Below are 27,901 nucleotides of genomic sequence, written 5' to 3' on the forward strand. Positions count from 1 at the left end.
CTGATGCCGCTCAGCACAGGGGTCAAAGATCCTCTCATGGATCTCCTTAAAGAGCCTCTTCACTTCCTCACAGGACTCTTGCAGTTCAATCTGCTCCTTCCGCAGCAATCTGTTCTTCAGTCTTGACACGTGTACATTTTTCTTCTGCTGAATCCATTCTCGTAGGACCTGGCCATGATAGTAACTGAACCACCAACAAAAAATGGTGAGTCCCACACAGCCTCTATTTGACATCCCTACCTCCAAGTAGCACTAGCACTGAAAAGTCCCGGGTTCCCAGACAGCCCAAGAATGGAACTCTCAGTAGCCAAGCCAGCATCACTCAGAGGCAGGCCAATACCAGCGAATAATCAAATTGTATAATTCAGAGACTAATGAAATTTCAGAAAGACTCAAACTACTTCTGAAAACCCTGCCACCAAAAGGGTTCCAAAGCCTCTGAGAAAAGGGTCCAGACCCCACCTGTGTTTAATTTTCATGGTATTGGGAAAGCATCTGCACCTAGAGGACAAACACTATCTGAAGGAGAGCAGAAGTCTCAAATGGAATAAATCATATCTAGGCATCTCATGGAAACCAATTCTGTGAAGCCCCTGTCAGGCTCCAGAATCCCTGGGCTGCCAGACATCCCCTTCATGGTGCAGACCATTTGTCTAAGGGCTCCTGGGGCTGGCAGAACAATGGTGGGAGGACCTCTGTGTTTTTTACACATAGGAAAACTGAGTACAGGAAACACAAGTCCAAAGGCCACAAGGCTGGCTGCTAGCTAAGAGGCAGTCAGGCTAGAACCAGAGCCTTCACTTTGGTTCAGGTCAAATAATGGCAGAAGCAGTCCCTCCCAAACTACACCAGGCACTTACCTGAAGGATTTGGTCTTCTCACTCAGCGCCTTGCATTTGTCCAAGGCATCACTGATCTCCATGGGCAATTTCTGAAGGTCAGACATCACCTGCTTATGCTCCATATTGAGCATCTCAAGCTCAAAATTCAGCCTGTGGTAGGGCATGGCCCCAGGAGAAAAGAACCCCATGAACACAGGCAGCATTGATCTCATGAATAAGGCTGTGTCATGGATCATCCCAGCCTAGTTGATGTCACAGCCTGGCATTTATATGCTTGGAACTCCTGGTGCCTATGAACTTCCTATCCTGTCCCCAGGCCAGAAAAGGCAGAAGTTCTAAAGAGAGGGAACTAGGACTGCTGAGTTCCCTCTGGGGGCCTAGAACTATAGATTAACTCAGTAAGAAGTTTCCAGGAGTCTGTGGCACATATCTAGACCATCAGAAACCTATGATAACATTTCTCCTGCCTTTAGAACAGGGATTCTAGTTCCTGTATGCCTGTTGCAACACAGAGAACCAGAGCACACAATCAGTATTTCCAGGGAGGAGTCGCAACTTCAGGATGTCTTTATAAACTCCACAGGGGATTCCAATGTTCCCCCAAGGTGAGCATAGTGGCCAGGAGGTGTGCTGCTCATAATGGGCTTCCTGGCCTCAGCAGTGCCATCACCTGGAATGTAACTGTGAGAATGTAAAATCCTCAGGCCCTGCCACAGATGCCAGACTGCCAGGAATTCATAGAAACACACACACAAACAAACACCACATGCAATCAGGATGCCCAAGAAATGCAAGGAGGTGGCATTGTCAGAGAGGATAAGGAAAAAGACCAAAGGGAATCAGGGATGAGTTCAGGCCTTCAAGTGACACAGTGAAATGGATGAAAGACACCAGGCACCTCCAGTTGCTGCCAGGAGCTTTCAGCACAAAATCATCTCCTGGTCAATTACAAAGATTCACCACAAATTCACAGCACCTAGCTTCTATCAAAAGCCAACACCTGTCAAGACATCTTGGAATGATGTTGAGAGCTCACACACTACTGTTCCTATCCCCAAACTGTGAGTCAGGCTTCAGGCTAGGCTTTTCATTTGGAAGAAGCAGGACACCCTGTGTCCCTATCTCACTCCTACCCAGGCTCTCAGATGCACTCAGGAAAATCAATTTAGGCACAAGGACAGCCTAGAATTTCAGACTCTTGTTCCTTAAGAAACCTGGACTTGATACTGTAGTGTCAGGATGGTCAGCAGAGCACTGGACATGATGACTACCTGTTGTTCAAATCCTTGGTACCATAATTGGCCAGGATTCCACGCAGCTCATTTCTCGCACATGTCATATGATGTAACTGAAGAGTGAGTTTCTCCAGGTTTTTCATCTGCTGCTCCTGCTCATTGAAGGTGGAGAGTTGGGGTGGTGTCTCTCCAGTAGTCCCTGCAAGTGTATAAAGACAAATGAATTTGTATTCTTGAATGGCATAGGGCCACGACAGTTCATGCTGAGTCCTGGGATGAAATCTGAGGAAGAGAAAATACTGTGGCCAGTGAAGCTTCCAAACAGCAGGGCAGGTATCTTCAAAGTGGGGCCCCTGAGCTCTGCATCTGTCCTCAAGCACTGTGGATAATCGTGTGCATCACTCCTGATTGCAGTCTCCCTGGTCCTGGAAGTCATAAGCTAGCCCAGCCATGTAGAACTGGAAGACAGTGTCAGCTCATGCCTGATGTGAGGCAGGTAAGTCCTGTTGTCCATAGAGCCTAGCAGCACCAACTCCTGATCACATGTGTGCAGGGCCAAAGCATCTGAATCCCTGAGGCCTTGGTGCATGGCCACAGGAGTTTCCCTGCCTTCCTATTGGCCTCAGATTTGGGGGAATCTGTAGGAATCCACGGAGAATTCCCTACCCAGAGAGGGTCACCTCATTAGTCAATCTGTTCCTCCTGCCCCTACTTGTCACTCAGAATGAAATGAAGGAGCTCCCAGAAATGCAGCTGCAGCCTGAACAATTAATTCATGGCTCTCCTAAACTAACCATCAGAAACTCCTGACCCTGGGTCTGCTCTGTAGAAACCCAGAAAAGCAGGATAGGTTCATTGCTTCCCAGAAACTCACAGCTGCTGAGCTACACCACCAGGAGGCCAAGCTCAAGTTCACCTCCTTCAGGAAGCTCCTCATCCTCTGCTCAGAATTCAGTGTGGCTTCCCTAGAACCACTTATTTCTCCATATTTTACACTGAGATCAAACACCAGATTCCTTCTGTCTCTCCCCAGTCTCTCTCCATATTCTCCATTCTCTGTGCAAAGCAGCCTGCTCAGTCTTCCCAACATGTATATGTGCACTGAATGAATAACCCGCAGGCATTGATGTTGCCATAGCACTGATACCATCACAGTGAATACAAAGGGCTCTCCAGGACACAATGAATGTCTAACAAAAGGACTATTAGAGTCACCTTCAACAACCCTCACTTATCTACTACCAAGCTCTTCTGCATTTCAACAAAAACCATGTTGCCCTTCCAAGGACCCTTCCCAGAAACACAATGACAGTGCACAAGCCCTTAGGAAAAGTGACATATCCAGCTTAAAGAACAATATTCAGTTCATTAGAATATTTTCACTACTTCATGTATGGGAAGTTGGAAACTCTGTTCCCAACACACCACAGGAAATGGCTTAACCCTTCTAGAGATCTCCAATCAATAACATGAGAAATAAAGTTTGCTAAGGAATTCAGTCCGGATGGTGGTGAGGAAAGATCAGTCCCCTGATGTGAACAAGCACATTGCGGAGAATTCTCAAGGCTGTTACTGTGTGCACATGTGGTGGGAAATTGTGGGTGTCCTGTCAGAATGAAGAAAAGTGCCATAATTCATGATGAAAATTACCCCAAATCATCAGCAGAACACATTCCAGCCATCATATGTCAGACTGGAGATGACAAGGATTGGGGCTCTCCAAGTAAGCCCTCAGACTCAAGAGCAGATACTCCCAGGAAGAGTGATGGTTCATTCTTGTAGTCGAGTTTGCGGAAAGAGGAATGGCTAGGGAGAGACCAGACACATATGTGTAAAGGCATTTTCAGCGAGTCAAATGTGTCACAATCATGGGGAGAGTATGTAGTCTGTCACTACTGTGGTGCTTCACCTAGAGCTCACAAAACCAAATTCCTAGATCTGGAGCCACCTGTGACAGTGCACAAGCCCTTAGGAAAAGTGACATATCCAGCTTAAAGAACAATATTCAGTAGAGCATAAAGTCAGGCAAAGGCACCAGAAGGAAGATTATTAGGTATCCTTTGCCCTAGAGTGTTCACAGAGCCCCACTTCACACTTTTGAATTTACTGACAATCCTGAAATGAAGAGCTAGCACCACGTCCAGCCTGGGTGGCAAATTCTCCAGAAGTCTGGATGGTGGCTTCAGAAGTGCACTTGGTGGGTCCAGAACAAAGGAGTGCTGTGGAACAAACTCTGTCCTTTCAGATGTTCTATCACAGTGACAAGTCATGCTAGACAAGGTTAGGTATCTTAGTAATACCCAATTATAGTAGTCAAGGGACAGTGCCTGCTCTACACACTGATTCTTCTCAGTTAAACCTGACACACTGACACATTCTCAGGAAGTGTCCAACAAGTGAGACTTTGCCCAGGGAATTTCTGAAAGACTGGATTTGAGTCTCCCCCTCTATGGATTTCAGTTCTCCCATGTCTTAAAGAGTTGGATGTCTCGGAATTCAGCTGGTTTTCTCTGTCTCGCTGCACAAGGTGACCAAGTGGACAGACTAGTCAGGCTTATTCAGAGCTGCAGAGGATATACCTTGGCTTCAGAACCCTCAGCCATGTGCTTTGATAAGCCTTGAAAAATTGCTACTGTCAGTCACTCAGGTATTGTATGGATGCCACAGTCACTTGCTCGATGCTTCAGACTCTAATTAATGTTAATGGAGAAGCCATTGCAGGGTCAGAACATAGTCACCAGATTCACAAAGCCATCCTCACTGACAGTCCAAGAAGGACACCCAGAGCTGGCAGGATGGGAACAGTGTCTTCCCAGGTCCACTGGCTCTAACAACAATCAGGCAGAACTGGAGATCTGTGTGGTATCAACAGCTAGGAACTAAGAGTTCTTAGGGGTCACTGGAAGACAGCAGGACTTAGTGGCTCCTGCCTTGAAAGTGGCTGTGGTTTTAAAATATGAGAACCTCAGTCTTGTCTAGGGCACTGTCCTTTCCCAGCTATTAATGGCACACACCCTAAAGGACAGCAGTGGGGGTGAAGTGCAGTGATGGCACTGAAATCTCAATAATTCCTCTGTTCCTCCTTCCCCTCTCAGAGGGAAACCAGAGGGTCCCCAGGAAAGCAGCTATAGCCTTGTCAATTCCTGACTCTGCCAACTAACCATCATGAATCCTTGATCTGGGTCTACTCTTTAGGAACCCAAAGAAGTAGCATAGGCCTATTGGTTTCCAAAAGCTCCCAGTTCCTGAGCCCTAGCCCTGGAAGACTCAAGCCCACCACATCCAGAAAGCTCCCCAGCCCCTTCCCTGAACTTACTGCTTCTCCCCCAGGACCAATTATTTCTCCATGTTTTCCAATAAGACCTAGGGCCTTCTTCCTTCTCCCTCGCTCTGGTATCTCCATGCTGTTCTCTTGCTCTCCCAAGTAGACTTCTCAGTCTTGATCACATGTCTTTACTTAAACCTTATAGGCATCAAAGAAATGTCCTAAGGGCAGTTGTGTTGCTGCAACAGTAGTGACATTACAGGATTCCAAGAGCTCTCCAGGATACAATAGAATGTCCAGAGAAGAGACTGCTGATGCCATGGTGCACAGCCTTTGCCTCCCTGCTAATTAGCTTTTCCTGAACTGACCAGAGACTGAGGAGTCCTTTCCAGGCGTCTCTCTTGTGACACAGGGGAAGCCAATCAGCACCTTCTCCCTCCAAAGCTAGAGATTTCTCTCTGCTTCATTAGAATCTTTTCACTACTTCATCGATGGGGAGTTAAAGGCTTACTTGTCAAACGCTGACAAAAATTGGATCTTCCCATACTTAATATCCATAACCAATAATATGAGAAATAAAACACATGCCAAGGAATTAGGACAGCATGATGTTGAGTCACCTGAAGTGAAAGTACCTGTGAAAGGTTAAGGTTAAGGGAAGGTGGTCATTGGGAATTTGTAACTGAGCTCAGGCTGTTATGAAACCCAAAGTGCTCTATAATGTCCTCTCTACATGCCTGGTGTATTAGTCAGGACTCTCTAGAGTAACAGAAATTGTAAAATTAATCTCTACATATGTTGAAAGGGGATTTGTTAGTTTGACTTACAGACTGTGCTCTAGTTAACCAAAAATGGCTGTCTATGGATGGAAAGTCCAAGAATCCAGCAGTTGATCAGTCCATGAGGCCGGATGTCTCAGCTGTCTGCAGTATATGCTGGAATCTGAAAGTAGGCTCTAATGCTAGTGAAGGAATGGATGTGCTAACAAGGTAGAGCAATCAGAGAAAGAGTAAAGCTTCCTTCTTTCATGTCCTTTTATAGCATCCAACAGAAGGATTGCTCCAGATTATATCTGGACTAAAGATCTGAACTAAAGGTGTGACTCCTATCTTGAAGATCCAGAGTGGAAGTAGTTCTTCCTATTTCAAATTAAGCAGGAATGTCACACAGGTGTGCCCTATATTTTACCATGTTAATCCCAGATGTAGTCACGTTGACAACCGTGAAAAGCTATCAGTCTTATTCACCTCTTCACTAATATTCATGAGCAAATGGCTCCCTTCGAGTGTGTAAGGAAGGAGAGACAATAATCAAAAAGTGCATTAGAGCCAGCTCTAGATCTTACAGTCATGATGACTTTTAGTGGTCCTTTATAAAGGGTCAAGGATGACTAAAATAAGATGAAATGCCAGTCTTTGGTTTCTTGGGTAGGAGGGGATCAGCTAGAAACACAGTTACAAAAGAATCTGGCCTATCTCTATAACTGAAGATTTGAAATCAAATAATTATGATATGTCTGGTACTGAAAGACCCCCCAACTCAACCCAACCTGATACCCACCAGGAGTTATTTAAAAATCACTCTGGCCACACACACAGCTCTGGGAAAAAGAACACATGAAATGGTCGGTCGTGATCACCAGTCTCTGGAAATTGTTATTATTACTAGTTTCCAAGAATGTTATTATCTTCAACAACTGTCTGGCTTCTAAAAATTGTTATGGGTTACCCTGCTCCAGAGCACCCAAGTTTTGAAAATAAGTATAAGTCACTCTATTCCCGGAAAAACCACTAGCTGTCCCATGGCCTTGCAGGTGTAAAAACCAAAATAACATTCCAAACCCCTCATAGGCAAAATTGTAAGTTCAGTTCCCAACCAATCAGTAAATGACTACTGTATGTTATAGCCAATCAATATGTTGTCACACTCCTGCCTAGTGACCAAAAAGACATAAAAACTGCCTGCCTTGGAAACTCGGGGCCATTCTCTTCCCAGAGAACGACCCCAACTCATTGGAATAAAATCCTTTTGCTTTTGCATCAAACTTGTGTCCTGTGAGTGACTCTGTGGAGTGCGTCTCCCGGAGTTGGACTTCACTTTTGGGTCCAACAGTAGTAACTGTGATGGAAAGTGGTCTAAGAGGAGGGGAATGGGTACTCTATAAAGAAAATGGAAAGGCCTAAATCACCAAACACAGTGAACATGTCAGAAAGAGTAGGTGTCTGAGTCATGTGAATTTGTACTTGAACTCCTCCAGACCACATTTTGCTAAATTCTTGCATCCTGTGAAAGAAAAAAAATCACTTTAAACAAAAGTACACAGGGAAGACTTCTGAGGGATCTCCTTATACAGAAGAGCTAGCAACCTCCAAATGCTTTCTAAGAAAAACTGTTCATTAGGATTTGAAGTTTCTCTAAGGATCAAAAGGCAGGATTTGGAGGTAGCAGCACCTGGAAACAAATCATACTCTATAGACAAATCATACTCCACAGCTCACCACTGACACTGCCATGTGAGTGTGGACACTGCAGTGAGCATCACCAAGAGTACTGGATTACACAATGTGTCTGGTGTTACTTTAGAAGATTGCAATGCCTGTGGCTCTGTAAATGGATACAGACTTCCCCAAATCAAGCAGAGTGGACTCTTTCATTCATTTCGAACATCAGCTCTGGCATGCAGTTCATGATTCAGACTTGTATTTGGGACCCAGCCTCTGTTAAGGGGTAGGGCTTCTGACTGGAACTCCTCCACCAAAACACTGCCAGGATAGTCAAAGGTGCTGGCAGCTCACAATCACTCTCTGTGTCCACCCTGCAGCCTTTAGAATGGCCTTCAATAGTCAAATTTACCAACTTTTTTATGACTTGGGCTTTTTGCCACTCATTATTTTAAATGTAGTTTCATTTTCTGGCATAAATTCTTTGAAAGTAATCTTCCTACAATGAAATTTCACTTTGGATATAGAATTCTATTCATGGAGGGTCAGTTTTCTTTGCAGTAACCTGAGGATTATGTTTTCCCCTTTATGGCTTGCTATGGCGGCTAATCTTGGCTGTCTGTTTGACACATAGTTATGAAACTGACTCCAACAGACTGCCTTGCAGGCATCCTCTTTGGCATGTTATTGATTGTTAATTGCTGAAGGACAGCTCAGCCCTCTGTGAGTAGCCCATATCTAGGCAGGTGAGCCTAGGCCATAGAGGAAAGGTAGCTGAGCAGAGCAGGAAGCAGAGTTCCCTGTGGTTTCAAGCCCCTCCCTTGGGATCTTGCCTAACCTTCCCATGATGGATTGTAACCTCTTAAGTGAATAAACTCTTCAGTTTCCAAAATTGGCTTTTTTTTTCAGTTTTATCACAACAACAGATATTAACTAGAACACTTACCATTAAGACATTCTCTGATGGTCTGTTCTTCTGATGTTCCGTAGCCTCATATCTTACACCAATTACAAAGTTTATGGACACTGAAATCTGTTGCAATATCTACTCCATCAATCATACCCACTGCTTATGTACTATATTAAAGTAGTTATTTCTTGTCTGATATGACATGTTTCTCTCTAATATGGCATGTCTTTCCTGCTTTCCCACTTTAAAAATTATCCTTTGCCCCATAATAAAACATTTATAGTCAGCTTATTAAGTTCCACAGAAATGGGTGATTCATATTGTATTCATATTTTCTCATTCATTATTTATTACATTAGTATTATTAATTTAGCAAAATAATTCTTTTTTTACCTACTTATACACAAAACTTCAAAAACTTCCTTTACTTAAGTCTTGAAGGTCTTTAAAAGCATCAGTTTCAAAGATCTTGTTTGTATTTAGGGTTGCTCTTGGGTACTTCATAGCTGTGTTTATTAATAGTGTACTTTTAAATTATGCTAATTCAATATATTATATATATATATATATATATATATATATATATAGAGAGAGAGAGAGAGAGAGAGAGCTATTGTGACTGGAATTGTTTGCCTGATTCCTTTCTCAAAGTATGTCTATCATTGATATACAGGAAGGATACTGACTTTTGTGTGTTAATTTTGCATTCTTCCACTTTTATCACTTTATCAGCTTTAAGAAACTTCTAACATATTTTTAGTTTTATTTGTTTAGAATCATATCATCTGCAATAAGGAAACTTTCACTTCTCTCTTTGATTTATATTCCCTTTGTCCTCTTCAATTTTCTTTTTGCTCCAGTTCAGAATTCAAGTACTATATTAAATAGAAATGGAAAGAGTGGACATTCTTATCATACTTCTCATTTTATTGGAATTGCTTTGAGTTTTTCTCTATTTGATATTGTATTGCTTTGGGCTTGTTGTAAAATGACTTTATTATGTTGGAATATGTCCTTTATATCCTTAAATTCTCTAGTATTTTGTCAGGATTTTTACAAAGGCCTTTTCTTCTTCTTTTTCTTCTTTTTTTGCATCTAATAAGCTGGTCTCGTGGTTTCTGTCCTTTATGCATTTTATTTGGTGGAATATATTTGCTGGTCTATGTATGTTGAGTTATCCTTGCTGGTTAGAGGTGAAAACAACTTTATCATGCTGGGTGATTTTTTTGGTGATATCCTGATACTCATTTGCAAGTATTTTATTGAGAAATTGTGTGTATATGTTCTCAAGGTAAACAACCTATGGTTCTCTCTGTGTGTGTCTCTCTCGCTATCAAGAGCAGGGTATCATTGGCTTAAAGTTCCTTTTAGGATGGGTTCCCTTTTTTCTATTTTATGAAATAGTCTAAGAGTATTAGTTCTTGAAATGTCTGGCCAAATTCTACACTGGATCCATCTGGCTCTGGGCTTCTTTAGTTGGGATGTTTTTAATTCCTTCTTTTATATCTTTAGTTGGTATGGAACTGTTTAAATTATTCATGGTATCTTGATTTAATTTTGGTACATCATATAGATATAGAAATTCATCAATTTTTTAAAAAGATTTTTCCAGGTTGAGAGAATGTGAATTTTAAAGGTTTGAATTTTCTCCATATCTCCTTTTTCCTTCTTTGTTTTATTATCTTCACCCTCCTCTTCCTTTTGGTTAATTAAATAGCTAAAGGTGTGCCCATCTTTTTGATGTTTTCAAAGTCCTGACTCTTAGTTTCACTGTATCTTTATATTTTCATTTTTATTTCACTGATTTCATTCATGATTAATGGGAAATATCACATCCTTTCCACAAGACTCAAAGACCATCATGGAAGATGGGGCAGAATATTATAGGAGCCAGAGGTCAGGGAGGATTAGAGCAAAGAGTTTCTTCTGGCTGTGACAGGGTGACTGCACTTATGACTCACCAGCTGTGGTCACTTGAACACTATCAAGCATGGAGTCTGAAGGGGGAATGAGACTCTACAGGAGTTAAGAAGGAATAATGCCTTCTGGCAGAGGGAGATCAGTTTCCTTCAAGATTCTGCTCCTGGTGATATTAAAAAGTAATTTAATGAAGAAGATATAAAGTTGAGCATCACAGATGTGGGGACAGATTTGGGACAAATAAATGGGTTGAGATGGGTGGTGAATATGATCAAAACGCATTCTATGAAATTCTCAAGGAATAAGTAAAAATATTTTGAAGTATATTCAGTTAACTATTGATGCAAAAATGTATTATTATATAGGGATCTTTTATTAAATAATTTTAATGAATTCTGTTAACTTCAATGTGTCTGCCAACTTTGTGAGCTCACCCATAGAATATGTCTAATCTGCCACTAATAGTGTTTTATTTCAAATGGCAGCCTACGAAATGGAAAACATTTTTATCAACTACATATCTGATAGAGGGCTAATATCCAAATGATATAAAGAACTGAAAAACTGGATACCAGGAAAACAAATAACCACTGGGCAGTTGTGGCACACACCTTTAATCCTAGCACTTGAGACGTACAGACAGGTGGATCTCTGTGAATTTGAGGCCAACCTGTCTACAGAGCTAGTTCCAGGACAGGCTTCAAAGCTTCAGAGAAATCATGTCTCTAAAAACCAAAAAAGAAAGAAAGAAAGAAACAAAGAAAGAAACAAAGGAATGAAGGAAGGAAGAAGAAAAAAGGAAGGAAGGAAGGAAGGAAGGAAGGAAGGAAGGAAGGAAGGAAGGAAGGAGGAAGGAAGGAAGAAGGAAGGAAGGAAAGAAGGAAGACCCAAAAATGAGAAAATTTTCAATAGAGAAAATTCAAATGTCTGGGAAACACTTAAAAAATGTTCAGTGTCCTTAGTCATCAGGGCAATGCAAATCAAAACTATTTTATCTTACAAGAGTCAGAATAGAAAAGATTAATAAAACAAGTGACAGATAAGGTTGGCACAGATGTGGAGTAAAGGACACACTTATCCATTGCTGTCAGGAATGCAAACTTGTACAGCCACTATGGAAATAAGTGTGTTCTGTTCCTTTGGGAGTTGAGACTCGATTAAGACCCAGCTATACCACTCTTGGCATATGCCCAAAGGATCCCTCACTGACCACAGAGACACTTACTTGCTCAACCATGTTCATTGCTGCTCTATTTATAATAGCCAGAAGTTGTAGGCATCCTAGGTGTTCCTCAACAGATGAATGTATAAAGAAAATATGGTACATTTACACATGGGCTATTACTTAAGAGTTTAAAAAGAAAAGAAAAATCATGAAATTCACGGGTAAATGGATGGAGCTATAAAAAGTCATTCTGCGACCTGGAACTAGGTGAGTGAGTTTCTGCCCGCTCCTGACCCCAGGCCAGAAAAACCCGACCACCCCCATCCCCCCACCCCCGCCTGTGCCTGCCGGCTTGGCCCAGACACGCCCAGGCAGGGAGGAGCTCCCTGCGCCCCAATCTGCTAGCACCCCATTCTTCCATTCCGCCGCCACTGACTGACCTGGAACTAGGTGAGTCAGTTTCTGCCAGCTCCCGACCCCAGGCCAGAAAAACCCGACCACCCCCATCCCCCCACCCCCGCCTGTGCCTGCCGGCTTGGGCCAGACACGCCCAGGCAGGGAGGAGCTACCTGCACCCCAATCTGCTAGCACCCCATTCTTCCATTCCGCCGCCACTGACTGACCTGGAACTAGGTGAGTCAGTTTCTGCCAGCTCCCGACCCCAGGCCAGAAAAACCCGACCACCCCCATCCCCCCATCCCCACCCCCGCCTGTGCCTGCCGGCTTGGCCCAGACACGCCCTGGCAGGGAGGAGCTCCCTGCACCCCAAATCTGCTAGCACCCCACTCTTCCATTCCGCCAAACGACCGAGGAACTAGGAACTACTGAGGAGACTACCAGAAGCGTTAAGATTATCTAGAGTTGTGGACATTGAATTCCTAGCCCCCACACACCACTGGGCCACAAGAGGAGATAGAGAGAACCCACCTGCACCCACTAAAAGAAGATATGGGGAGAAGACAGAATAAGATTTCACCCAACAATAGAAAGACCATTATGACACCACCAGAATCTAGGGACTCCACTCCAGCAAGAGCTGAAAAGCCAAACACAGAGCATGAAGATGAGATGGACCTCAAAAATTATCTCAGCAAGTTGATAGAGACCTTAAAAGAGGAAACAAGAAAATCCATTAAAGAAATAGAAGAGAAAGCAAACAAAAAATTAAACGATTTGGAGGAAAAGACAAACCAAAAAATTCAAGAAATAAATAAATCTCTTAAAGAATCTAAAGAAAGCCAAGAAAAAACATCCAAGCAAGTGAAGGAAGTTCTTGAAATAGTTCAAAGCATGAAAGCTGAAATACACACAATAAAGAAAACACAGAATCAGACCATGTTGGAAATGGAAAGGTTGGATAAACGATCAGGAACTAAAGATGTAAGTATATCCAACAGGATTCAAGAGATGGAAGAGAGAATCTCCGCTACTGAAGACTCGCTAGAGGATATACACTCATCAACCAAAGAGAACCTCAAGTCCAACAAAACCCTAACACAAAATATCCAGGAAATATGGGACACCGTAAAAAGGCCAAACCTAAGAATAATAGGGGTAGAAGAAGGTGAAGAAACACTGCTCAAAGGTACAGAAAACATATTCAACAAAATCATAGAAGAAAACTTCCCCAACCTACAAAAGGATATGCCTATGAAAGTACAAGAAGCTTACAGGACACCAAACAGACTGGACCACAAAAAGAAGTCACCCCGACACATAATAATCAAAACACCAAACCTACAGAGTAAAGAGAAAATATTAAGAGCAGCAAAGGAAAAAGGCAAAGTAACATATAAAGGCAAACCAATCAGAATCACACCCTACTTCTCAATGGAAACTCTGAAAGCCAGAAGGTCTTGGATAGATACCCTACAAGCACTAAGGGAGCATGGATGTCAACCCAGACTACTGTACCCAGCAAAACTTTCAATCACTATAGATGGAGAAAACAAGATATTCCACGACAAAAACAGATTTAAACAATACATATCCACAAATCCAACACTACAGAGGCTCTGGAAGGAAAATTCCAACCCAACGAACATAACTACACTCACAAAAACACTGGCAGTAGTTAATCTAATTTCACCAAACACAAAAAGAAACAGGAGGGCAAAATCCACACGCAATGATACCACCAACAATAAATCCAAAACAAAGAAGAACCAATGAACAATGGACATTAATATCCCTAAATGTCAATGGTCTTAACTTACCCATAAAAAGATATAGGCTAACAGAATGGATATGAAGACAGAATCCATCCTTCTGCTGTTTACAAGAAACACACCTCAACTTCAAAGACAGGCGATACCTCAGAGTAAAAGGATGGGAAAAAATTTTCCAATCAAATGGGCTCAAGAAACAAGCTGGGGTAGCAATCCTAATATCTAACAAATTAGACTTTAAACTGAAAGCAATCAAAAGAGATAAAGAAGGGCATTTCATACTCATCACAGGAAAAGTCCATCAAGATGAAGTCTCAATCCTGAACATCTATGCCCCTAATACGAAAGCACCCACTTTTGTAAAAGAAACATTACTAAAGCTCAAACCACACATAAAACCACACACACTTATAGTAGGAGACTTCAACACCCCCCTTACACCATTGGACAGAACTACTAGACAGAAACTTAACAAAGAAACAAAGGATCTGAAAGAAGTTATGACACAACTGGGTTTAACAGATATCTATAGAACATTCTATCCAAACACAAAAGAATATACCTTCTTCTCAGCGCTACATGGAACCTTCTCAAAAATTGACCACATAGTTGGCAGCAAAGCAAACCTCCACAGGTACAAAAGTATTGAAATAACCCCCTGTATCTTATCAGACCACCATGCATTAAAGCTAGAATTCAACAGCAATACGAATTGCAGAAAACCTACATTTGCGTGGAAAATGAATAACTCCCAATTGCACCATTCCTGGGTTGAGGAAGAAATAAAAAAAGAAATTAAAGACTTCCTAGAATTTAATGAGAATGTAGACACAACATACCCGAACTTATGGGACACCCTGAAAGCAGTGCTAAGAGGGAAGTTCATAGCACTAAGTGCTCACATGAAGAAACTGGAGGAAAGTCACATTAGAGAATTGACAGAACAACTGAAAGCTTTAGAGCAAAAAGAAGCAAACACACCAAGGAGGAGTAGATGCCAGGAAATAATCAACCTGAGAGCCGAAAACAACAAAGTAGAAACTAGGAAAACAGTACAAAGAATCAATGAAACAGAGTTGGTTCTTTGAGAAGATCAATAAGATAAACAAACCTCTAGCCAAATTAACCAAAAGGCAGAGAGAGAGCATGCTAATTAACAAAATCAGAAATAAAAAGGGAGATATAACAACGGACACTGAGGAAATCCAGAGAATCTTTAGGTCATATTTTGAAAACCTGTATTCCACAAAATTGGAAAATCTAAAGGAAATGGACAGCTTTCTGGATAAATATCACTTACCAAAATTAAATCAAGATCAGATAAACAGTTTAAATCGAACTATAACCCCTAATGAGATAGAAGCAGTAATCAAAAGCCTCCCAACCAAAAAAAGCCCAGGGCCAGATGGCTTCACTGCAGAATTCTACCAGAAATTCAAACAAGAGCTAATTCCAGTACTCCTCAAACTGTTCCACACAATAGAAGCAGATGGGATATTGCCAAACTCTTTCTACGAGGCTACAATCACTTTGATACCCAAGCCACACAAAGATATGACTAAGAAAGAGAACTACAGACCAATATCCCTCATGAACATCGATGCTAAAATACTCAATAAAATATTGGCCAACCGAATCCAAGAACATATCAGAAAAATCATCCACCATGATCAAGTAGGCTTCATCCCAGGGATGCAAGGATGGTTCAACATATGAAAATCCATCAATGTAATCCACTATATAAACAAACTGAAAAAGAAAAACCACATGATCATCTCACTAGATGCTGAAAAAGCCTTTGACAAAATCCAACATCCCTTCATGATAAAGATCTTGGAGAGAACAGGAATAACAGGAACATATCTAAACATGATCAATGCAATATACAACAAACCAATAGCCAACATCAAAGTAAATGGAGAGAAACTCAAAGCGTTTCCTCTAAAATCAGGAACAAGACAAGGCTGTCCACTCTCTCCATATCTCTTCAATATTGTACTTGAAGTTCTGGCTATAGCAATAAGACAAGAAAAGGGGATCAAAGGGATACAAATTGGAAAGGATGAAGTAAAACTTTCACTATTTGCAGACGACATGATAGTCTACATTAGTGACCCGAAAAACTCTACCAGGGAACTCCTACAGCTGATAAACACCTTCAGCAAGGTAGCAGGATACAAAATTAACTCAAAAAAATCAGTAGCCCTACTATATACAGATGATAAATCCAATGAGAAAGAAATCAGGGAAACATCACCTTTCACAATATCCACAAGCAACATAAAATATCTTGGGGTAACACTAACCAAAAAAGTAAAAGATCTGTACAATAAGAACTTGAGACTTTAAAGAAAGAAATTAAAGAAGATACCAGAAAATGGAAAGATCTCCCATGCTCTTGGATAGGTAGAATTAACATAGTAAAAATGGCAATCCTGCCAAAAGCAATCTACAGATTCAATGCAATCCCCATCAAAATCCCAACACAGTTTTTCACAGACATTGAAAGAACAATACTCAACTTTATATGGAAAAATAAAAAGCCCAGGATAGCCAAAACAACTCTTTACAATAAAGGATCTTCTGGAGGCATCACCATCCCCGACTTCAAGCTCTACTATAGAGCCATAGTTCTGAAAACAGCTTGGTATTGGCACAAAAATAGACTGATAGACCAATGGAATCGAATTGAAAACCCTGATATCGACCCACGCACCTATGGATAACTTATTTTTGACAAAGGTGCTAAATCTATACAATGGAAAAAAGATAGCATCTTCAACAAATGGTGCTGGTACAATTGGATTCGGACATGCAGAAAATTGCAGATAGATCTATACCTGTCACTATGTACAAAACTTAAGTGCAAATGGATCAAAGATCCAGCCACACTGAATCTTCTAGAAGAGAAAGTGGGAACTACCCTTGAACAAATTGGCACAGGAGACCACTTCCTGAACATCATGCCAGAAGCACAGACACTGAGGTCTGCAATTAATAAATGGGACCTCCTGAAACTGAGAAGCTTCTGCAAGGCAAAGGAAACAGTCAGTAGGATAAAACGACCACCCACAGAATGGGAAAAGATCTTCACCGATCCCACATCTGACAGAGGACTGATTTCCAAAATATATAAGGAGCTCAAGAAGCTAGCCACCAAAACACCAAACAATGAAATTAAAAAGTGGGGTGCAGAACTAAATAGGGAATTCTCAACAGAGGAATCTGAAATGGCTGAAAGACACTTAACAAAGTGCTCAAAATCATTGGCCATCAGAGAAATGCAACTCAAAACAACTCTGAGATACCATCTCACGCCTGTCAGAATGGCTAAAATAAAAAATACCAATGACAATCTATGCTGGAGAGGATGTGGAGAAAAAGGAACACTCCTCCATTGCTGGTGGGAGTGCGAACTTGTAAGACCACTCTGGAAATCAGTATGGCAGTTGCTCAGAAAAATGGGAATCAATCTACCTCAAGATCCAGCCATTCCCCTCTTGGGTATATACCCAAATAGGGCATGTACTTACAACAAGGACATGTGTTCAACCATGTTCATAGCAGCATTGTTTGTAATAGCCAGAACCTGGAAGCAACCTAGATGCCCCTCTACTGAAGAATGGATTGAGAAAATGTGGCACATCTATACAATGGAGTACTACTCAGCAGAAAAAAGCAATGGAATCCTGAAATTCGCAGGCAAATGGATGGAACTAGAGGAAACCATCTGAGTGAGGTAACCCAGTCACAAAAAGACAAACATGGTATGTACTCACTGATATATGAATTTTAGACATAGAGCAAAAGATTACCAGTATATAATGCTCTTCACCAAAGAAACTAGGAAACATGAAGGACTCTAAGGGTTAAATGGTCCCCAGGAATGGAAGTGGCATGAACTCCAGAACTATTTGGGGGCATGAGGGTGGGGGGGAAAGGAGCTGCTACAATAAGAGCAAGAGAAAAGGAGAAGAGGAGAGGAAATGGAGGGGCAGAAACATTGAGTTGGGGGAAGAATAGAGGAAAGAGAGCAGGATGAGAGATACAATATCAGAGGGAGCCACTTTAGGCCTGAGAAGGGATCTGGAACTAGGGAGATCTCCAGAGACCTTCCAAGATGACACGATCTGACAATCCAGGCAACAGTGGAGAGGATAACCTAAAAACCCTCCCCCTAAAATGAGATTGATGACTTCTCTTTATGCCATCCTAGAGCCCTCATCTAGTGACTGATGGAAACAGAGACAGACATCCACAGATATACAATGAGCCGAAATCGGGAATTTAGTTGAAGAGAGGGAGGAAAGAATAAGGAAGGGGTCTGTACCAGGTTGGAGAAACCCACAGGAACAGTTGACCTGAACAAGGGAGAGCACATCGACCCCAGATGCTGTCCGGGAGGCCCGTACAAGACTGATCCAGACCCCTGAACATGGATGTCAATAAGGAGGCCTCTGCACTCCAGGGAGCCTCTGGTGGTGGATTAGTATTTTTCCCTGGTGCAAGAAGGGACTTTGAGAGCCCATCCCATATGAAGGGATGCACTCTGGTCCTGGATACATGGGGAAGGGCCCAGGACCAGCATAGGAAGACTTGGTGGACTTTGCAGAGCCCCAGTTGAGGGCCCTACCCTGCCTGGGGAGTGGTGGGTGGATGGGGTAGGGGGTAGACTGGGGGTGGGGGAGAAGGGCTGGGGGTGAGGGGAGGGAGAGGGAGAAGGGACTTGAAATAAGCTTGTTCCCTAACTAGAACTAATAAAATAAAAAAAAGTCATTCTGAGTGAAGTAACCCAGACCCAGAAAGACAAATATGGTATATTTTCACTTGTATATTACGGAGGCATGGATAAGGATTCACAGGACTGGGTTCAAATATTAAATATGATTTATTTCAGGGAGAAGTCACTTACACAAGAAGCAGATGGCCACCACAGGTTCCTGCTCTAAGGATCTACACAGGCTGCTTTTGACCTGTGACCTGTGACCTGTGACCTGTGACCTGAAGCAAGAGAGCCACCTTCCTGAACCCTAGACCTAAACTCACTCCCTGTCAGGTCCTCCTGTGACCACACCTGTCAGCGCTACAGGCGTGGGCAGGGTGGCTATCTCACTACATATATGGATGTTAGCTTTTAAGTCAGAGATAAGTAAGCTACAATCTGTATAACCACTATTAGTTATAGAGTAAGGGACTGGGGGAGGGACAAACCATGGCTGGGACTGGTACTTGGAGGGGAGGTGACACCCTCATCACCCTTAAACATCAAGTTGGGCTTTAGGGCCAGATAGTCGTTGGGGCCATTGACTCCTTCTAGTGTAGAGGAACTTTGGCAGGGCTGCTAGGTCTCACAGGGCCCTCTTGTAGGATTATCAGGAGGCAGCACTGGGACATGCTCCTGTGTCTCAGAAGCTTCATTCTTTTTAGAAAATGAACAGTCAGGGTTTAGGCTGCAGTTTGCTAAACTCTCAGCATGTAGCAAGGGTGCCTGTTGCTTGTTGGGGTTAGGCAAAGGGTCACTTAGAGGGACCTGAGAGTCTGTGTTAGAGATGCTGGCCTCCTGCATCTGTCCAAAACTGAAGCTGAAATCTACAGGACTGAGAAGAGTCTTCCTGGGTACCTGGAGAAGAAGCTGTTTTGCCTGTGTGGCAGGAAGCTAGGTAGGATCATTGAATCTGGGGGTTCCTGAGGGCCCCTTCCTGCTATAAACTTGATCTCTCAAGACCTGTGAGGTTGGCTGCTGAGGGGATGTCTCTGTGGGGTGAGGTGACCTTAGGTGTGGGCAGCAGGGAGGCTTGCCTTGGGCTTGGTTGCATCCTGCCTTCATTTGCAACTTCCTCACGCTCTCCCAAGGCCCTGTGTGTACTCCTTTCCCTTGTAGTCCACTTTCTAATTCAGTTACCAATCTTTTGCACTCTAATTCATCCTCACACAGATTACTCCTAAGGCTAACACTAAAGTCACTGTAGTGGGAGGAGGGCTGGGAGGTACTGTCGGTTCTAAGGGACACTTCTTTCTGGGTGATTTTTTCCCATGGAGAGAGCAGGAATATGACCAAGCAGCACCAGAGAAACTTCTTCCAGCAGCAAGTTTGGGGGACAGGGGGGTCTGTAAGAGGTTTCTTAGGGAGAGGGTCAGTACATACCAGTGGTACACAGGTGACCCTGCTTGCAGACAAGCTGTCGTAGAGTGGAGGGTCAAATCCATTCTCAGGCAGCCCTGCAAACAGGGATGTGGACTCCAAGGTGAATGTACCTTGCTTGGGTACATTTCAACTGGGTAGGGTGGATTCTTTGGTGATGTTCACTCAAGAGTCTCCATACTGTCCCAGCCAAGGTAGCAGCTGCAGGCAGGTGGTGTGTCCATAGCTAAAAGCTTGGAGCATGAATTTTCAGGGAAACAGTTGGCTAGGTCCTTGGATCCAAAGAACAATTCACAGGAGGGTGTCATTGTTAGACAGGGTCCATCTTTTTACAGCTGGACACCCTATGGAGTGTCACAGCAGTCAGGGCCTATAACCAGAGTTCTGGATTCTGGATTCAGTGTAGAGAGCATCTGCCACCTTATCAATGGGTGTCAGGCACCGTCTAGGCTGCAGAGCAGAGGAGTCCTCTCTGCTATGCAAACTGGGGGGCTTCATGCACCCAGAAGAACCCAACAGACAGTCTGAATCTGGTGCTGGCATGCTTGTTCTTGAGAGTATTTTAGGGTGTCCCCCTGAAGACCTGCGGAGGCCTAACAACACACTTTCGTGAATTTGCCAAAAGAATCAAATTACTAAGAAATATACCTTTATTGCTCTATAGATCTCAGGACAGAAAACCATTCATTAGGGGGGAATAAAAGAAATCAGGAAACCCAGAGCTCTCTGCCTCTCTTTTTTGTTGCTATACGACCTCAGTAATAACCACAACACAGATGACCTTAAAGTTTCTTTGAGAAAAGGCATTTGTAGATGCCAGTTTGCCTTGACAATGCATTTTGTGTACTCTTTTTTATTCATTTTTATTTGGTGTCAATGAATACTTTTCCTATTGTACTTGCTTTCCACCTGAATGCAGTTCAGGAGGAGGCCAGAAGAGAGCAGAATATCCCACTATAGATGGTTGTTAGACACCATGCCAGAGATATCAAATACTCTTATCTGTTGAGCCGTCACTCCAGATCCTGTAGTTGGCTTTTGACCTTCTAGAACTTGGTGCTGTATTATTAGACTGGGTCACCTCCCATCAAAGAGAGTTGTCTCTGGAGACTTGTAGGGACAGGTACATGAGGAAGACATGCTAATTGTCTTAGGGTACCAGGCATCTATGCAGGGCTGTGATGTCCCCAGTGATCTCTGTGGGTTCAGGTTCATGCTCCAGCATTACTTATTGTCAGGGTTGGAACAGATCTGTCACCTCTCATCTAGGATGACAATGTAGATTACACACATCTGATAAAATACAGAATAGAGATGACCCTCCTTGGGCATGGGTGTGGGGTAAGGAATCCTTGATAACAAGAAAGATCTCCAGCTGAGCAGAGCTGGGAGGAAGCTGCAGAGCAGCACAGTGCAAGGAGTCTTCAGCAGAGGACATATACTTCTGGAAAGGAGCATGCCCGTGCAAGCCTGGGACATGAGAGGGACAGGTGAAGCTGCCCTTTGCCATGGCAGATCTTAGAGTATAGTGAGGAAGTGTTTCTTCCTGGTGATTGTCTATAATTGTGAGAGCTCCTGGGAGTGGATGTGACTTCTGAGACTGGAGGTGAGCCAGAGCATTCAAGTATGGAGGAAGTGGATCCCCAGACAGGTGCTGAGAAACCAGGGCTTTTAAAAGCTTAGTCTCAAAGAAGCGGGTAGAGGATTTGGTTACTCTCTGCCATAGTCCACTCTATTTCTGAGCTGTCCCTGACACAGAAAGGCCATCTATAGACACACTGGAATCTAGATCAACCATGGTTTAGACTACACTACCAAGTTACTACTTATTGAGTATATTTCCTTGCCCATCTTCTCAATGTCTAGAAGGAGCCTGGAGCTGGCTATTCTTTGCTAACCTAAACATAGTGTTTAGCTCCTTTGCTAAAAGCCATCAGATGTGTACAAAACCCTGCTTCCCCTACTGGTTTCCATGCAGGTATATATAATTTCATATCAGCCTTTCTCACTCTAAACTGTCGTTATTTCACAGTGTAGACTGTGGGCCTTCCTTTTATCTCACAGATAACTAAAAATATCCAGTCTTGAAAGCATTCTGTCATCCATTCTCAGAGAAAGTCTTGGGCTGGACAAACTGGCAGCTGAGTCTCTTCCTGCAGCCTGCCCTGTAATGTTGTAAATGATGAATGTAGTTCCAGACCTCAGATATAATTCAGTGGTAGACGACTTGCTTAGCATGCAGAATACCCTAGGTTCAATCCTAGCTCTAGTGGCAAGAGGGGAAGAAATATTAAGATCAGAATTAAACCGGAGGTGTATTTGACAACCAAAGGATAGGCTCCATAGAGGTTTAATTTCTCTATACTCTTGCCTCCCCACAGCTCCCTCCATGGACAGCAGCTGTTGAATATATGTTAAATAAGGCAATCATTCATTCTTGGGGTGAAAACAATCTACTCTATATGAATAAAGCACAGATATAGACATATCCAGAACACAAATACAAATGCATAGCTTATTAAATTCTATGGATGAGGAGATTGGCTGGAGAGTTTGCTCAGTGAATAATGGTACTTGAAGACAAGCTATAGATCTGATTTCTTACCTGGGACCCACATAGTAGAGAAAAAGAACAAACCTTCCTCAAACTGTCCTCTGATCTTCGTGTGTGTGTGTGTGTGTGTGTGTGTGTGTGTGTGTGTGTGTGCAGCCTCACACTCTCCATAACTCTTTTCAATATCACTCAGAAGATCAGGGTGCAAACAATTGTCAAGGAGGATGCAGACCTCTGTCAGTAATGTCTCCTGGTGCATTTTAAGTACACACTGGTGGGCTACTTTATCTACATCCAAAAATCTGTCAGTGTGGCTGTATTCATCAAGGCTGTGGTATAACGCAATAAATAAAAGACCCAGAGACAGATATTGGGAGTTTCAACTTAAGATCAGAAAAGAAAAGCTGCTGGCTACTAGCTCTTAGCTCTACCTCAGCACACACCAAATGGGGGATCCTCAAACTGCTCCCAACTTCACTGCTCCTCAGATTCACTAAGACTGCTATGCACCCCTCAACTTGGCTAGCCACTACTCTCAGAATGACGCCCTATCCTCAATGTGACAGGAGGATGAATGCCAGCTCTGAGAACTTGTTCCTGTCTTAAATACCTCTCACCACTCTTGGGATTAAAGGTGTGTGCCTGGATTCCTGGCTAGTGGCTGATTTCCTTTGTGAATCCCCAGGCAAGCCTTAATAAATCATATATAGTATATCACCACACTGTGGTGTGCATAACCAGCACGGATAACAGCAAAAGTTCCATTACATGCTGCAGTGCCCAATGTAAAGAAAAGCCTCTCCTGGAGAGAAATCCAGGAGTAGTGATCACCATTGAGAGACATGACAAAACCTTTCATGATCACATCTCCAAATGTTCAGGCAGGTTTAAGTGAACTTAAACTCACAACCCAACTAAGTCCACTAGATTTCCTACTGTTCTCTCATTGAATATCTGTACATGTACAGTTCCCTAAAATGCCTTTCTCCCTGGCCCAGATGGCATACAAGCACTGCTAGATTAAGTATATTCTTGGTGATCACTGCTGACAATGAATCAAAGCATAGCATCCCCAAATCTTAAACACACAAAAAACCCACCCAGGAGCCTCTTTGTGTTTCTTTCTTGCCACATAGTTCAAGGTACCATTACTGGCCTTGCCCTCAGGCCCTGTCTGCTGCTCCATCTAATGCATTTTGTATGCCTGAGACAGAAGCCTGGACAGCCTCACCTGTGCCCAATGCCCCTGGCTTCCCTAGAAACAGCTAGTCAGATGGGCAGCAGCTCCTGCCTACTTGTGCTTGCACAATACTGTGTGGGACTTGTGGAATAATTGCTACTTTACAAAGAGTGTCAGCACCATTGCTTCTGTACCTAGCCAGGTGACTTGTTTCATCCATGTGTCAGCTTTCATGGCCTCTCCATCCTTCTCCACCTGATGAACTCATTAAGAATATATTAGCATTTCTTCCATTGGAGGGATCTGGGCTTTTGTTATTTTCTTTTGTTCCCAGAAGCAATAGAAATGATTCAAGCCATCATCAAAGCATCACCTGAAAAACAGGTTGAGTGATTGTGACCCTCAGGAATTTTTAACTGATCAGAGACATTTGTAAGGCCCAATCTCCTCTAAAAGGTCTTCTATACCTGCCTGGATAAGAATTTCGTTTTGTTTAGTTTTCTATGGGAACTAAAGAAAGTTTTCTATGGGAACCCTGTGACCCGTTGAAGCCTTACTGGAGCTTGGAGTCTACTTTAGATGGCCTGGATGATGCACAGCTGGTCCAGGTCACCTGCACTGCCTTAAGCTGTCATCTTCACGCCTCTGAAATGTGAGCAGTCTATCCCAGCACCCAGAAACAAAGAAAGTACATGCCAACACTCCTAGGTGCAGGCATACACCAGCTTCAAAGGGAAGGTTAACAGACCACATGGAAATTTGCCCAGGCAGACAACAGTGGACTTTTGGAAGATTAAAATCCCTGACAATAGGAAATGGACTGTGAGAATGGAGGCAGAGATCAGAACTAATTCGTCAATCACTTCTCAGGCCTCCAACAATAACTTCCTATGGCCAAGATCTCTTGGCATCTAGGGTCCATGCAGCATAGTACAGGAGAGTAATGAAAGTCACTGTCCTGCAGGGTTTGCTTCTGAGACATTGTGCCCTTTGTGTTAAATGTGCTCAGTGGGGTTGGCCATGGACATGAAGAAATGGCCATGGCCATAGCTTCTTCTCTCTGGAGAGCATCTGTGAATCTGTCCTCCTGCCTTTCCTTTTCACATGGATTTTGTTCCTCCTTGCTCCCTGGACAGTGAGGTGACAAGAAGTAGAGATATGATTCTGTTTTCTTGTGCTGTGTGCCCCAGGTTCACTTCCACAATGGCCCAGGTGGTCTAGTTCCCTCAATCTCTACAAGGAACAACAATCTCTCCTGGTGTGGTGGCACATGCTTTTAATACCAGGGGAGGTTGAACAGGAGATCTCTATGAGCTTGAAGTCAGCCTGGTGTACATAGAAAGGTCCAGGCCAACCAAGTAGAAGCATTGACTGATTAAAGAGATAAATGTGCCCCCCCAAAAAAGCATAAGTAAGAAATCAAAATTTTGAGCAATGTTTTCTAGAATTACATTCTTCAGACTTCCCCACATTGATTTCCTAAGCTCTGAATTCATGTTGCTAAGGAGCTCAGTGTGGCTGTTTGCAGGAGCCAAGGAGTATGTTTCCCCCCATGCTGACATGGTCCTATCTCAAGCCCAGGCTAGCTGTTCAACTGTAATCCTTCTGCCTCAGCTTTCCCAGTGCTAAGATTTCAGGCTTCCACCAGCCTCACAAGGGCCAAAGCAGCAATTTCATACCTGTTTTTTTTTTTATTCCCAAGGCACAGATTATCTGGAGGCAGAAGCATTGCCTAAGACCAAGCAAACCTACTCCATAGAGCAAGGTCCTCTAATAAACTGAGATTTTCAGTTTAGGGCTGCAGTCTCACTTCATCCACCAGGGAGACCTCTCAGAGCATTGCTGATGTGAAAATGACATTTTCTCCTAATAAATGAGCAACCCTGAGATCCTGAGTCATAAGAAAGGATCCTGGACATAAAAAAATGTTGATTCAGACTTTTCATTCTCATTGACGTATCCCCCATGAGATCCAGAAAGAACCACAGAGTTACGTGTGTGTGTGTGTGTGTGTTTGTGTGTGTGTGTGTGTGTGTGTGTGTGTGTGTGTGTGTGTGTCTGTGTGTACAGCTGCTTCCCTACAAAACTTTCCTGCAAGAATACACAGGAGCACAAATACACATCAGAACAAGGAGCAGTGGTATGGAGCAGGTACCAAAACCATGCCATTCTCTTGAGACCTATGTTCTGTCAGGAGCATGACAAATGTCGTTTTGCTTTGATGTGTGCACAGATATGTTCCTATCAGATTTGGGTAAGTGTCAGTGTATGACATTCCCGGAAGGAGCTGACATGGGTCAGTGTAATGGCAGAAAGGAGTACATCTCACAGTGAGAAGTCACAACTAAGTCACTTCTAGGTACCCCACAAGCCCTGCTGCAATATCCCACTCACAGCCCGATTCTAGCCAACATGGTGTGTTGATGCAAACCCTGGATGCCATTCTCTCATCTCTATGTCTCTCAAATCATGCTGCTGCATCCAGAACCTGGCTCCTGTAGACAGGCTCTGCACAACAGTGGGCCTCATCAAGGTGAAGAGAGGGATCCTTATGACAGTGGTTGGGTGTTGTTATAGCTTCCAAGCTCTCCCTCTAGGGTCGCTCTCTCCCTCTAGGGTCTCTCTGTCTCTCTTTCTTTCTTTCTCTCTGTGTCTCTGTGTCCTCTGTGTCTATGTGTCTCTGTCTCTGTCTCTCTCTCTGTCTGTCTCTCTCTCTCTCTCTCTCTCTCTCTCTCTCTCTCTCTCTCTCTCTCTCTCTCTCTCTCTCTCTCTCTCTCTCTCTCTCTCTCTGTATAATGCACATGGACCAGAGGACATCCCCTGAGCAGAGGACCCAGGACGCTTAACCTTGCAAAGTACATGACTACAATCCTAGTTGCTTAGTTTCTCAGCTGTGCCCCTAGCAAAGTCCTCTACAGGTGGAACTTGTCAAATAGCTGGACATCTTCAGAGCTTTGGATTCCACAAATATTTTGAGGACTGAAGACCCAGCTGCTGTTTTCTCAGGTGAAAAAGGAATGCCAATCCTGTCCTTCCCTCACCAGCCTCATGTGTTAGAGAAAGAAGCCAATGTGATTCCACTGTGGAGTCATGGTGAGCATTAAGACCAGTTTACTTCAGATGGTTTGAGTAAGAGTTATTTTTTCAAGCCCGGCAGTGGTGGTACACACCTTTAATCCCAGCACTCAGGAGGCAGAGGCAAGTGGATCTCTGTGAGTTCATGACCAGCCTGGTCTACCAGAGCTAGTTCCAGGACAACCTCCAAAGCCACGGAGAAACCCTGTCTCAAAAAAAAACAAACAAAAAAAACAAAAAAACAAAAAGAAAAGTTGTTTTTCCTCTCAGAACTGTAATAGCCAATTTGGTGAGAGAACAGAAGAAAATGTAATAGACTTACTTCTTTTATTTTTCCTTTTTCTTTTTTTATTTAAATTAGAAACAAGCCTCATTTACATGATGGACTTACTTCTGGTGTGAGAGCTGGCACAAAACTTTGACCAATCATTTAGCAATATGGCCAGGACAGAGTGTGGTCCTTGCTCTCAGTACACACCCTAACCCAGACCCTACTCTTTGTAGCCTCTCCACCAGAAGAGGCTTTTCCTCACCTTGGGGATAGCAGCAGGTAATACATGAAGTTCTTGCTGTTTTCCATGGTGCTTATGCTCACTACAGTCTTCCTGAGACAGTCACATTGCCAGGTTTTGGGATGTAGATGAAGTAGCCCACCATTTCAGTGTTTACCTACAAGGCACCAAGAGACATTACTGAGAGAGCTCTGCAGATCTCATTGACAATTGGTTTCTCCATGATTTTCTGAGTGATTTTAATAGACTTGGGATGGGCATGAGAGTGCATACGCACAGACACATTAAGATCAGAGGACAGTTCTTGGGAGGTTTGTTCTCTCTACCATGTGTGTCCCAGGGAAGAAACTCAGGTGTCTAGGCCTGGAAGCAATTACCTTTACCTGCGGAGCCGTCTCACCAGCCAATCACCTCAAACACTGAATTCTTAAGTTGTACTTCAGTACTTATGGTCTATGAGTATATATCTGTGTTTATTAATAAGTGTAGATT

General features: G+C 43.1%; 1 protein-coding gene across 1 annotated transcript; it reads right to left on the reverse strand.

The window, feature by feature from the left end:
* On the reverse strand, positions 1 to 27,477 carry LOC113831867 (disks large homolog 5; the record flags this gene model as incomplete). The annotated part of the gene is made up of 5 exons (XM_027434499.2): positions 27,431 to 27,477; positions 5,394 to 5,494; positions 2,114 to 2,276; positions 861 to 992; positions 1 to 184 (listed from the first exon to the last, which is right to left on the reverse strand). Coding segments are annotated over exons 1-5 (627 nt in total), but the record flags the coding sequence as incomplete, so codon positions are not given.
* Positions 27,478 to 27,901: the final 424 nt, after the last annotated feature.

Source organism: Cricetulus griseus, unplaced genomic scaffold, assembly GCF_003668045.3.
Source record: "Cricetulus griseus strain 17A/GY unplaced genomic scaffold, alternate assembly CriGri-PICRH-1.0 unplaced_scaffold_282, whole genome shotgun sequence".
Taxonomy (NCBI): Eukaryota; Metazoa; Chordata; class Mammalia; order Rodentia; family Cricetidae; genus Cricetulus; species Cricetulus griseus.